The following is a 14109-nucleotide window of genomic DNA, read 5'->3' as shown; positions in this document are numbered from 1 at the left end:
AGAGTTAATTTTTACCAAATGGAGCCACCTAAGAGAAACACCAATTTCAATTTTAGAACTATGCTAGCCAGCATGAAACTTGGTTGGTGTTTGGATACTCAATCAATTTTCAATGTTGTGCTTTTTAAAGAAAAGGAATTCACCCCTATTTTAGAAAATGCTTTAATTTAAAAAAAAAAATAACATTTTGATAGACAAAAGCATTTGGCAATTTGAATTTTCTGTATTCATTTTTATGTGTTAACACCATCTTGTGGGAGAAAACTCTTTTGACTTTTTTTAAAGCTATTTTTGTCAACTTAAAAAAAAAAAATAGGTTTCCATTTTTTATAATGTTCCATAAATAATAGAAAGCCAAGGGGATTTTGCAGCCATTATGTATGGTTTCATTTCCAACGAAAACAAAAAAAAAAAACTATTACATTAGCAAACCTATATTAAATGTTTTGCAATTGTAGTAGTTGTTTTTGTTTTGAAAAGAAAATTCATTCCTATTGGTGAAGACCCTCTAAAAGAACCGTGTTCCTACAAAATCCCCAAAGTAATTTAACGAGTCATTCTTTTGGTCTAGTTAGATGTTTGTAGTTTGAAAAAGTAACTTACTTTTCAAACCTCAAATTGTTTGAAAAATTTGTTATTAAGACCCTCTTATATATGTATAATCTTTATAACATGGGTCACTTAAAATTTTAGAAAAATTTATTGTTTTTCCCCTAAAATGTTTTGTATATTGCCCTACTAAATAATATTTATAGAAGAATAAAAAATATTAATAAATTATTAAAATCTTAAAAGAAAATATCAACATAATAAAATATTACTAAAATAAAATTTTTATTTAATAATAATATAGTAATTAATGTTATTAACAATACTTAATTTCAACAATTAAATATTATTTGCATGTTATAAAATATGAATAAAATAGTAAAATATGAATAAAATTTTAAGTATTAATAAAGAAATAATAATATGACAAATATTATTTGACAATAATATGAAGTTAAAATACTATTTGTTTATATTTTATTTGTAGTATAGTATTTTTTATTAATTATTATTAAAATATTTTATCCTGTCAATAATACATGATTTTGTTCATAATATTTTAATTTATTAATTCAGTAACTATTATATTATTAATATTTTTTCTACTTTACTTATAATGATTTATTATTTATTATTAATATTTGTTTTATAATATATACTTCATTAAGCTATTAAGTTTGTAATCTTTTTAGTATTATCATATTTGTTATTATTTTATTGATTTTTAATATTGTTAGCTTATGTTATTATTTTTGTTAATATTTTATTAGTACATTAGTATTCATTGTTTATTTCTATTATTTTATTGATATATTTTTATTGTTATTATTTTATTAATAACAATATGTTTTTATATTATTAATATGCTATTACTAATGTTTTAATTTATTATTAATATTTTAGTATTTTCATCTTTGTTTATTTATTCTTTACTATTTTATTATTTAAATACTACTAATAATAAAAATTATTATTATTATTTGTGTTTTTTCATTGTTATTTTATTATTATGACTTTATTTTGTTAATATTTTGTTAACATTTTATCATTTTGAGCTATTAGCATTGTTTTAGGTAAGCTATTGGCACATCTTAAGCTATTAGAAATTCTAAATTTATACCTCTTACTCCATTCCCCTCTCCAATCTCAAATCTTTCATCCCCCATATTATATTTTACACTTCTTTTCCAGTACCTTTAGGTCTCTTCCTACAACAATCTTCTCTTTACTTGAAATTTCTTGAATTAATTCTATTAATTTTTTTTTAAAGTTATCTTTTGGTATTTTCTTTTAAACCCACTTGAGATGTATAAACACTAATTATATTAATGATTTCCTCACTAAAAACTAGTGTAATTAAAACTATTCTATTTTAAATTCTTTTAACATTTAAAATTTCAATTTTTTTATATCCTTTCTATTAATGTTGCTACTCCATTTGTATTATTTACTTTTCCTTTGTTTCATAATTTATAATCATTATTTTCTTATCCTTCCATTTAGTTATTTTATTAAGTATGCAATATTAACTTTTTTTTCCTCTTCATAGTTTCTATTAGGCTGTGTTTGGTTTGAAGGAAAAGGTAGGGAAAGGAAGAAAAATATAAGGAAACCTTTAAAAATCTTGTATAGATTTCTATAACTTTCCTTTTCTTTCCCTACCTTTTCCTTCAAACCAAACATAGCCTTAGTGTTTCTAGATTCTTACTTGAGTCTGTCTTGGACTAGCTTTCCAATCCCACCTTTCATCTAAAAGAATGTAAGTACTCTTTCCCATTTTCCATCTCAATGAGATATAATTATGAGACACAGCTTCTTGAGAACACCCTTGCCCATTTACCACATTTGGTTTGTTGAATGCCATTTTTTAGGGTAACACCCTAGCATGAGCATGAAAAGATATATGTAGCCAAATTGTCCCCAATTAAATGCATATGCTTTCACGTAATTGGTGAATTTTTTTTCCTTTTTATTGAAAAGATTTTCCCTTTATTATCAACAATGCTACAACTGTTTGAAGAAGTTCCAATAGGATTGAGATTCCCAATCACTATATCAATTCATAATGAAATTTGAAAAAGAGTACAAAACAGCTGTAGCCAACATATGGATAAGAGAGAAGAGGATAAGGAGATGGAGAGAAAAGGCGGCCACACCACACTTCCAGGATTTTCTAGCGCTCAAATTGTATAAAAGATAAGGCTATCTAAGACTTTTTTTTTTTTATCCAGTAACACTGTCAATCCTTAAGGTTGTGTTTGGTTTGAAGGAAAAAGTAGGGAAAGGTAGGGAAGCCTTTACAAATCTTGTATAGATTTTCCTACCTTTTCCTTCAAACCAAACATAGCCTAAGTGTGACAAGTATTTTTCTCCAATGACACTTTCAATCCTTTCTCAAGTGTGACAAATTGATATTGCTACTAGAATGGCTAAAGGTCGATCAAAAAGATATATGCAATTAATTTTGGAATAATTTCCCTCCACCTCTACACCCTAATATTATTATCTAGATGCCTAGATCCTCTCTCTCTCTCTCTCCTCCTTATCCTTAATGGAATAATAGCGTCTCCTTGGGCTTAGAATCAGTGTTTCCCATGATTACTCTATTCAAGGAGATGTGCTCGAGATTACATGGACTTGTTATCCGCCCCTCCCTTTCTATTGCTAACACCATTTTGGAGAATGGCTCTCTTGTAAACATTCATACAGAAAATTTTCCTTTCTTTTCTGAAAAGCAAAATCAGGTGGAAACCCAATATTTATGGACTCAAACCCTACCAATTGGAGATTGATAGGGCAGAGTATTGGGGTAAACAAATAACCATGACACTCCTGATGTGACATGGCACATATCCAAACAGCATCACTATATCTAGCAATTCAAATTTCTATCTACTTATTTCCTGTTGTGTGAGCAGATTAGGAAGAGAAAGGCTATGCGAGTGAACATAACATCAAGGCTTTGCCTTTTGCATTACTTTAATAAATCATGCTTTGTGACACCACAGTTTGCACCAGAGATGATATATTGGCAGTAGTTGACAAAGATATATGATACTCTTGAGGGGTAGGTTTCTGTTGTTGCTTGACAATGATATAATATTTACCCAGATTGTTTATACATCTCTGCTGCAACAAGAGTTGTGCTGCAAACAGATAACCGAGAAGAACATTTCCTTCTAGGCAATAAAATTCTACTACAAGCATGATATGTATAGCTTTACCAAATCCAACCAAGTCTTGATGATCTCCATGGTTGGTTGTCTACTAAGTTACAAGAAGAGGCTGAACTGAGAAGGAAGCAAAAGCCAAGTGGAGTTAACATTTGGCAACATTTAATTGGTGGAAAACATGCATGCTCATCAGGCTCAGACATCATATATAATTGGTGCCACCATTATCAAGCTTTGATGCGCCTCAATGCAGCATATGCTATCAACCTGTAACCCACGAACATCAAGAACATGATGCCGATGCTCACCACAGGACGGATTTGTCCCTCAACATCTCCCTCCACAAACCCACAATCGGTTCTGTCACTCCCAATTCTAGAGCAACCCAACAGGGAAGAGACCAACTTCCCATCCCCATATTGTATGCCAATGAGGAGCCTGTAGCAGTAGAATGTAAATGAGAGATATTTGATCCAAGCAAAGCAATGTGGTATCTTGTGCACATAGAATCCTCCAGTGAGAACAAATGCAAGCATTGTGATGGTTACCACTGTTGAAGCTTGCTTGGCATCCATGATGATTGCGCCCAGAGCAAGGCCCAGCCCTTGAGCCACTAGAACATAGCCAAGCAGTACTAGGATTGTCAGCAGGAAGGCGCCTGGATTAGGCCTTAACCCAGTCATCCAATAGGCCACAGTGGAAAAGACTGTAGGGAGTATGAGCTCCATGGGAAGGTCACCTACAATTCGAGCCATGAAGTAGGAAGAAAGGGTGTACATGCCGGATGCCCGTTCTTTGATGAAAACGGCACGCTCTTGAGGGAAGGTGAAGACGGCATTGAATGACGGCATGACTCCCCAGAAGATGGCAATGAAGAAGAGGAGGCCGAGGCGGTCCTGAACATTGCGGATGTCAGAGTGCCACCACATGGAGCCAGCTAGTACTGCAGAAGTCATCACTTGGAAGACTCTGAGGGAGTTGAATGATTCATGCCTCCTCTCCTTCAAGCTTCTCTGTAGGAGGATACTGAATTGGTTGAACCAATTGCAGATACTAGTTGTGAAGCTTACTTTGATCTCTTCATGGGCCCTGTAGCTTCCTGAAGGTGCTATGTCTTTGGTCATGGTGGTGCTACCATCCATGCAGGCAGCCTTCACCTTGGGAGCCAGTAAGCTGTTATACGAGGAGACAAGAGTTTGCTTTACGTTGGGCTTATCTGCTTCACTTGATACATCAAGATGGCACACTCCTATAGAGAACATACAATGTATTAGCCCCAATTAACACTAAAGCTTTCTGATAGCTAAGAAGCACTAAATGAGTTAAATAATTAAATAAAAGGCCCTACTTAGGAGAAGCACTAACTTTTGTTTATGCATTGTATTCACATGCAATTCAATCAGTCACTTTGGCTCATATGAAAAGTTGGAGAAAAAAACAAAGATTCAAAAAAGCACTGAAGTAGTACAGTCCATGTCTAGCCCAAAACCAAATTCCCTTAGTTAATTAACCCAAGTTCAAATCCAGCTTCTTGAACAGAATTTGAGGCCAAACACAGCCCAATTTCAAAATATTTAAGTGGCATTCTGGATTTGATCTGACCTCAGCCCAGCCTAGATATGCTATACTTCACAAAGACTGAATACAGTCACACTGTTGACTAGAAAAGGTAAAGACCTCACTTATACCTTTGGTCACCAACCAGAAATTGGTCCATTTTTAGATGGTCAGCCTTTTTGAACACAAGATTAGACTACACCGGCACCCCACCTTGAATTGGCATCAATCCACCCTTAGCCAATCGAACAGATAAAAAGTGGCACTCCATATGTAAGCAGTCAAGCACCCAACTTATTGGGTCAGCCTTATCGGTTTTTTTTTTTTTTTTTTTATGTGAAGACTCCTAAGAATAGTAAGATTTAGTTAAGTTTTAAGAGTCTCTCTAATATAAACACCTTTTCTTAGAACTCAATGGCTCAATTTATTCAGAAAAAGACACAGAGGCACCAATTGAGTCATCTAACTAGGAAATAGAGATAATAAATAAGTCTAAAACAAATACGGAAAGGAAACCATAAAATTAAATAAACTAAAAAAAAAACATTTGGAATTGAATTAAACCACTGATCCAACAACTATAGGTTCATCTTTCGAACCGGTTGGCTGTCTTGAGATGTTGTCTGTCTCTTTGTTAATTCTTAAATGATAGACTCTATGAAAAAAAACCCTCACAACTGAAGGCTGATGAACCTTTCAGGCCAGAAGAGAATAAAGAAGAAGCTTCAAAAGCTAGCAACCAAGAACAAAGTTGGGATTTTCTTGAAACACTTTTCAGTACCGAAACCAAAAAAAGGAAGTACGTTTACTACCAAAGACATGGTAGTTGGTAGAGATTTCAAAGCTTTTTGGACAATTTTCAAATGTAGATGGTTGATCGAGAACTGAGATGGCCATAATAAATGACATAATATGGGTCTGTTCGTTCCCTCTCCTCTTATGACAAGCACAAGACTAGAACAAAGTACAAAACAAGTCATGTATTTGCAATTGTTTTGGTCAATCTTCACATGTGAGCGGGTGGATTGATAATTAAGATGACCATAATAAAATGACTCAAGTATGGCTCTGATCATTCCCTCTTCATATGACAAGCACAAGACTAGAACAAAGTATAAAAAACAAGTCATGTTTATAAAGGATGAATTATCAAAAGCAAAAGCATAAATAAATCAAAACATCTAGCCCAGAAAGTAGAAACCATTGAATTTTAACCTGACCCTACACCAAAAAAGATATAAAGAGTTAACCCAATAAGCCTTGTTGATTCCTTCTTTTTCTTTTCTTTTCCTTTTTCCTTTCTTTAAGTTGGTTATAGGGGTGTGGGGAAATCTTTAACTCCATTCAGCCATCCTAACTTTGACAAAGTTGCACTCAACCATTAAACCTAAATTAAGTTGTCAATGGATTGAGCCATCCGGATCTGCCCCATCAATGTACTTGAATTGCCTGAAGTGTGAGACTCTTTAGGGATGGGGTTGCTGGGGCAGACCATGGTCGGTGGCACTTTAATGTGCTTACAACTTTGGGACAATTGACAAGCTATACAAATACAATAAGCCCTAAAAGATGAGAAGCTAGCAAAATAAAATTGAGGGTCTATCACCCCAAACTCACGTTGAGTTGACTCAACTGTGACGTCAATTGAGTTTCTGAGTCAACTCAAGAAACTGGATTTGGATAGACCTGGGTTTATAATACAATGAGCCATTTTGGTCCATACAACTCCTATTTCTTCCCCCTCCAGACCCCCTACACCATCTCTTCTGTCTTCTCATTGCCATGGTCTTCCTTTTCAAAGAGTTCCAAGATACAAGGGATTTGCAGTACACTGTATCAAAATTTAGGGAAGAAAAAGATGTAAGAAAGCAGAGAGAAAACAGCTGTAGCCTATACAAGTGTGAAAGAAAAGATGGAAGAAGATGGACAAAGAGGAAGAGAGGAAGAATGAAAAACCATCCCCACTTCCATTCCCTACTTTCACATGATCCACCTCATCAGTTCCAATATTTCAACTAGAATAGACCAAGGTCACCCATCCAAAAACAATCTGGACTTGGACTCGTCCACACGTCCTATTACTACTAGCCCATGATGCCAAAGCATTCATACAAAGCAAATAAAATAAGCAGCATTCATACAAAGTCAATAAAATAAGATTTGGGGATTGGGTCTCTCTCTCTCTTCTCTCCTTTTTCTTCCTCTATCTCTATCTGTATTGCTTCATGGGCCGGCCGAAAAAGGCAGCTAGGAGGGTAGTCCACGTTGTGGGCATGACCCGGATTTCAGGACGAAGTGACACAAGGAGGTCACACTTTCTCGACTGGTAGATGCTCTCTCACGCCACCCATGGCGTCATATTCTCCATAATCCAAAATACTATCATAGTCTTGGCATGATTTTATAATATAAAAAAACAAAGGCCTGATATTGTGGACACCCAAAAAGCCTTCATTCTCCTCCCATAATTTGAAAGCACTCCATCCATTTAGGGCCCCACCAAGATATAATATGTGAATTCATGTGAAAAGTGTGGCCCAGTGTCCCACTCTACCACATCCCCAGCCCACATATAGCCAACCTAAGCAACCCAACAAAAAAAGATGAAAAGATAACAAAGGAAACTAGGTATATGTAATTCCACTTATGATATTTAGGTTGAAAATAGACTTCATATCATGGTTGGTCCACTCTTTTGTGCCGGTTCAAATGGGTCCATTCCAAACCACTCAGGCTTTTATTGAGCAAAGATTCGGCCGAGTTATGCTTTGCCATGTGGCATGCAGAAAGAAGCTTTGGTGGGAAAAGTTGAATGAAGCAAATCAATGGCTGGTAGTGGTAATTTGAGACGAAACTGGGAGAGAAATTAGGGTTTGGGGTTGGTCAAGCAGAGTTTCAGACAGTAAAATTTATTGCAGAAGTCAAAGTTGCTGACAGCTAATTGAACCTTTATAAGCTCCACGTGATTAATCCCAAAACTCTTTAGGGTTCTTTGTAGATAGACGATATATTAATAGGGCATGGTAGCCCTGCATGTGGCTAAATATCTATACCTCTTCCATCCCAGACCTAACATCCAAGATGTCAGAACTGAGAACCTAATTACCATTTTGGGAACTTTCAAATTAAATGAAGCACTCCCATCAAGAGGATCTGGTTGACCAAAGAAAAGGTTACAGTTATCAGCACCAGAGCACAGAAAAATTAATTATAAGATAATTGATCAACTATTCTTGATCACTTTCACTAGTTGTCCAAATCAGGAAATAATGGAGTAACACATCTGATGGACAAAAAAAAGGGTTTGCTTCAAAGCTCCATTTTTGTCTATCTTTTAGCTTTAAAATGTGGATGTGTGAAACTGAAAAGTCAGTATTAAACTAATAGTTTAAAATGACTATAACATCAGTCAAAATAGTGAGTAACCACAACAATTAGAGATTAATTAATAGTGCAGCTTCGTTAAAACTCCAAATTAAAAGAAAAGAAACTTATTGAAAATAATAAATGAAAATTTGGTTTAAGTTTCTTTCAAGAAAAATTAATTAAAATTAAAACAAATCAAATTCATAGTTTAAAATGACTAGAACATCAGTCATAATAGTGGGTAACCACAATAATTAAAGATTAATAGTGAAGCCTTTAATTAAAATTAAAACTCCAAAATAAAAGAAAATTAATGGAAACTAACTAAATGGGCAGATTGGCCCTTTGAATTTCTTTTAAGAAAAAAAAATAACCAATCAAATATTAATTAAAACAATAAAATTAAATAAACCAAGTGGATAGGACATAGGATACTCTCTAGTCTACTCTAAAACCTAATAATAAAAAAAAAACCTGTCAAATTCCAACATAAAAAGATCCTGAAATCCTTGATGCTCCTACTTTGACCTATTAAATATGTCACCCTTCTAGCCTTTGGAATCACAATAGAGATAGAGAAAACAATAAAAGGTGAAAATAAAATGAAACAAGCAGAAAGGTCAAGCAAAGGTCCATCCACTCAACTTCGAGTCAAGAGACACGTGGACTGCAACGGAGCATAATTTCCCACTAAACTCATCACTCTCTCCATTCAAAGCCGGTACGTATCCAATTCACTCTATCCACTAAAGGCTAAAGTCACCACCTTTCCATCTCACCCTAATTAAACTACACCCTCCACCGCCTCCTCCTCCTCCTCCTCCTCCCCTCCCGACCACCACCAATCCCTTCTCTCCATCTCTCACTCACTAATCACTTCCAAGCTCCCGAGTTGGAATTGCTCGACTCACTGGTGCAAACTTCAAACTTGCACCTAAACACCCCAAAACGTAGTATTCCTTGCAACCGAAATGCATTAAAGCAGCACAAGAATGCGTACCGTTGGCAAGATCGAGGAGGAAGTCGGCTGGGTTCATAGGGAAGGTCGGCGAGAAACCAACTGATGCAAAGTAGTTCATCGCCTCCGAGCCCTTGCCGAAGTAGATGCAGCTCCCCTCCGACAGAACGATCACGGAGTCGAACATCTGGTAGACTCGGCTCGACGGCTGGTGCACCGACGTCACGATGGTTTTACCCTTCTGAGCCAATGAACCCAATGTCGACACAAGCCGGTAGGCCGCCGTGGAGTCGAGCCCAGAGGTGGGCTCGTCCAGAAGAAGCAGACTTGGGTTTATCAGCATCTCGTGGGCTATGCTCACTCTCTTCCTCTCACCACCTGAAACTCCTCTAATGAAGCTGTTCCCGATGATGGTGTCTTGGCATTTGTTCAACCCCAACTCGGCAATCACCGACTCGGCCACCCTGACCTTCTCCTTCTTCGAGAGCGAGTTGGGAAGCCGGAGCAACGAGCAGAAGACGAGAGTTTCTTTCACGGTGAGGTGGGGGTAAAGAATGTCGTCCTGAGTCACGAACCCGGTTCTTCTCAACACGGGTTTAGTGAGTTTCTTCCCGTTCGCGAGTATTGTCCCGGTGAGGCCGTTCCCTTGAAGCCTCCCTGCAAGTGCATTCAGAAGCGTTGATTTGCCACTTCCAGAGGGACCAAGAATGGCCAGGATTTCTCCGGGGGACACCATTCCTGTTACTCCATTCAGAATCGTTCGCTCTTCGCTCGTGCTCGTTTTCATTGTAGTCCCTTGATCGGAACCTGTGGGACCCCCCAGCATCCGTCTGATTGCACCACCACCGTTGTTCTTCCTCTCCAGCTTCAGCCGGAAATATACGTCCATAAACTGCTAAAACACAATAAAACAAAGTCAACTTCAGGGGTGCACAGTAAAACAAAGACCCTTTCTTCACTGAATCACACCGAGTCAAACTCCGTTACTCGGACAGAGCAACAACTCAGCGATGAACGGAAACCAAGAACAGAGAAGTAAAGTAGCGAACTGCAATCCAGCTTTACCTTGAGAGTAATCGGATAACAAGAAGAGATTACGGAGTCCAGATCTCGATAACCCCGACCGCTCTCTGGGCCGTCGGATGGTCTCCCATTGGGGACCCGTCCTTCATCAATCACAGGCATTCTGGGTCTCACTGATCAAAAGCTGTGTCTCTATCTCACTGAATCAAAAGGAGAGAAATAGAGAAACGAAGGGACAAGGGAGGAGAAAAGAAGCATAGAGACCCTGGAGCTGAACCCAACCTCTATTTATTTAGTTTGAAGTCACAATGCTTGCCACGTCATCCCAAAACGGCCAGAGAGAAACTGCCACGTGGCTGTTGCAACCCAGGCGGTAGGTTAATCATGATTGGGCCACTGGAGCGGCCCAATTAGCGGCCTGTCCATTAATTGAGAGAGAGAACAATCTCCCCAACTACTGCCGAAAGTCCGAAACTATCTGCGCAACACAAAAAACATGCTGCTGAAACTGTCAGAGGCTTGCGGGAGTTATCATTATACCTTATCCAACCCGACCCGAGTTTTTAATGCAGTGCTTCGGGTTCGGGTCTCTTCAGGAAACATGACAAATAGCGATTTCCGATGGCACGTGGTGGATAAGCTCCATGTTACCTGTTAAGCAGGTTAAACCTTGGCACATACGCCGTTGTGGATGGTCTTTTAGATCAACCTGCTGAACATGTAACCAAGGACTTCCCATCCACGTGTCTTGTGCTTAGTGGTAGCAAATTCTACCATCATTTCTTAACTTGCCACGTGTCATGAACTTGGAGTTTGTTTTTGACAGAATTGATCCGTTGGGGTGGGGCCGGTTCAAAGGTTAGTTTTGATTCTTCGGAAATGCAAAGATTATGCAATTCTTTTACTTTTAGCGGTCTAATACGCGAATTATAAAGGGAAACAAAGTTGATTTTGACATTCCGGTTCAACCAAGCCGCGGGTGGTTGGTTCAACCATCAACGAGTCAGAGGAACTCACTTTGGTCAGAGTCAGAGAATCAACATATTTTTGTTGTGGTGCCTTCCAGAAGAGCCACGTCAGTACGGGAATTCCTTTCTTCTTTTGGGACGTGGGACCCACCCAAGCTTGAAAAGCCTCTGACGCGTGTCTAAAAAACAGCCCCCCTATAGCGTGAGCACTACGAACGTGGTGCTACCCACTCTGGAAATTTTTGGAATATCCCTAAACTAGCCCCGGTAGAAATTTCTTCTTTTTCGTTCCTTAAACTTTTAGCTTTACTCAGCGTCTCAGCCTTCCTCGTTTTTTTCCCGGAAATAGTACAGCAATTCGGATCATGATGATGAAATCTGGTACGCTGAATTGGCTTATCAAAGTCCCATCATGGACATCTTTACGGTATTTTCTACGTATTGGGGCTAAAAGGAGTAGATGATGGAGACTTTAGATGAAAGCAGATGGATTTAGATCAGATTAATGGGAGGCCGTACATCCAATTCTGGGAGAGTGGGTAGGTCCCACGCATGCTTTAGGCTCGCACATCAGCCACTTTTGCGTCAATGGGACCTTTGATTCTCTCACACAGAGGAGAGAAGGGCAGAGAGAGAGAGAGAGGAGCTCCGAAGTGCGTACACGTGTAGGTTTAAAGGGGCTTTTGAGTGGAAATGCAAAAGTTAGCAGAAGCTGCTTTTGAAATCGCCATGTTGATAGGAGCTAAAAAGTGACGTCTAACGGTCTAAGAGTATGGGAGTAGGGATAGGAGCGGGACCGGAAGCCTGGAGGCGAAAATTCGTCTAGGCTCAATTTGTTTGCAGTGCAAAATTTATTTGCACTAATGTAAATGCTTGGGACTGCAAATGGGTTGAGTGTAAATTCTGTTTTAGAGTTGCTTCAGAACTGACTTTGCCTTTTTTTTGTTTGGGAGAAGTGAAATAGAAATTATGCGTCTCATGAAAGAGAATTGATGTAAGAGGAAGGTGGGTGAAGATTTATGTCAATTTTTGGAAGGTGGTGCAGATTTGCACTGTCAGTGAGTGCAAATGAGACAAAAATATATCTATATAAATTTTGCATCAAGTAGGGGTGAAAGAAAACCGACCCAACCATGAAGGAATGGTTTGGGTCAGTTTCTCGGTTTGATCAGGTCGGTCTACTAACCATGCTTGACTCTCCTTAATCCCAACTTTTGGGCCTGATGACTATGACTTTTTGGGCCATGCCCACTCCTTTTTTAAAGCCAACTTTTTATTCTTTTAAAAAATTTAAAAAATTAAAATATACTATAACATATAATATTAATATATGTCTATAGTTGGTTTGGGTCGATTTTGGTCGGTTTACATATGTTCAAACCAAAATCGGCCCGAGACGTTGGGTTAATCTATTTGAATTTTGAAGAACCAAAACCAAGAGGCAATTTAAGAAACCTGCCAAACTCGGCTCAAGTTGGATTGGCTTGGTCGGTTTAACCAAATTCATGAATAGGCCTAGTGGGCCTTGGCGTGCCTTGAAGCAACGGTTGGGTTGCAACATTGCTACTTGGGTGACCAAAGTTCAAATCTTGGAAACAAACCTTGCATTGGTTGGAGTCTCATGCATAGGGGTGTTCAATACACCAGATTTTGGTTGGGCCTTATCTAAATCAAAATAAATTTTATCTGATTGGATGGGCCAATAAGACATTGAATTGGACCAATCCAAACTTAAGAGTCCAAAGTATTTATTAGATTGGATTGTACCCAGTCCAATTGTAATGGATTTATATTGGGCTGGGTTGGATTAAACCATTATATGTTTCATTGACACAAGATAATGGTTTAATGGTTGGATTAAACCCCTATATGTTTGGGTTGGATTCATTCTAAATTAAAACCAATTTGAACGGTTTGGATGGTCCACACATTGAATTGGACCAATCCAAAATCATCTTAAAATATTCAACGGAATGGATTGGACCTAGTTTTTCTTTTTTTTTTTTTTTTTTTTTTTGAGAGGTGGGAAAGTTGGACAATGGGATTTTGCTTCCCATTTTCTTTTCTTAGATTTATGTGGGGTCCATGAAAAATTAATTTTCCCTGATACCCATCTCCCGGGTGGATAAATAACTTTTCCACCCGGGGGAAAGTTGCCAACACCTGAATGGGCTAAATTGTCCCTCTTAATTATGATTTTTTATAGCTAAAAAGGGTTATTTTCTTATTTACGTAAGAAATAAAAGAATATTGATAAATGTACTTACTCGGATAACTTCCCAAAAAGCAGACTAGGACCTTAAGTGTACAAACAATTATAGTTACATTCACATTGATGCAAAACTGAATCAAATACAAAATTTGCATCCAGATCAGATTTGCACCGCAAACAAACACAGCCCTAAGATATAAGGAATGCAAATTTTCAAAGCTTATGTATAAGGATTTATTTTTTAATAGAAAAAATTAAAATAAAAAGAATTAATATCTGACCAAATAAAAAGGGATTTTTGGC

At 37.5% G+C, this 14109-nt stretch overlaps 1 protein-coding gene across 1 annotated transcript; it reads right to left on the bottom strand.

Annotated features, from left to right (window-relative positions):
• Positions 1-3492: 3492 nt before the first annotated feature.
• Positions 3493-10892, bottom strand: ABCG25 (ATP-binding cassette family G25). The gene is made up of 3 exons (XM_088947761.1): positions 10669-10892; positions 9646-10495; positions 3493-4971 (listed from the first exon to the last, which is right to left on the bottom strand). The coding sequence occupies exons 1-3, from the start codon at positions 10786-10788 to the stop codon at positions 3950-3952; spliced, it is 1992 nt and encodes a 663-aa protein (XP_088803887.1). The 5' UTR covers positions 10789-10892; the 3' UTR covers positions 3493-3949.
• Positions 10893-14109: the final 3217 nt, after the last annotated feature.

The sequence above is a fragment of the Nelumbo lutea genome, chromosome 5, assembly GCF_056320005.1.
Source record: "Nelumbo lutea isolate HS-2025 chromosome 5, American lotus-T2T, whole genome shotgun sequence".
NCBI classification, from domain to species: Eukaryota; Viridiplantae; Streptophyta; class Magnoliopsida; order Proteales; family Nelumbonaceae; genus Nelumbo; species Nelumbo lutea.
Note: the sequence above shows the minus strand (reverse complement) of the source record. Positions and strands in the feature narration are given on the sequence as shown.

Excerpts from the sequence above, each read along its gene's own strand:
- ABCG25 (XM_088947761.1), bottom strand. The coding sequence starts at position 10,788 with ATGCCTGTGATTGATGAAGGACGGGTCCCCAATGGGAGACCATCCGAC. Across the intron at positions 10,496-10,668 it reads GTTATCCGATTACTCTCAAG|TTTATGGACGTATATTTCCG; the intron begins GTAAAGCTGGAT and ends GTGTTTTAGCAG. Across the intron at positions 4,972-9,645 it reads CCTCCTCGATCTTGCCAACG|GAGTGTGCCATCTTGATGTA; the intron begins GTACGCATTCTT and ends TGTTCTCTATAG.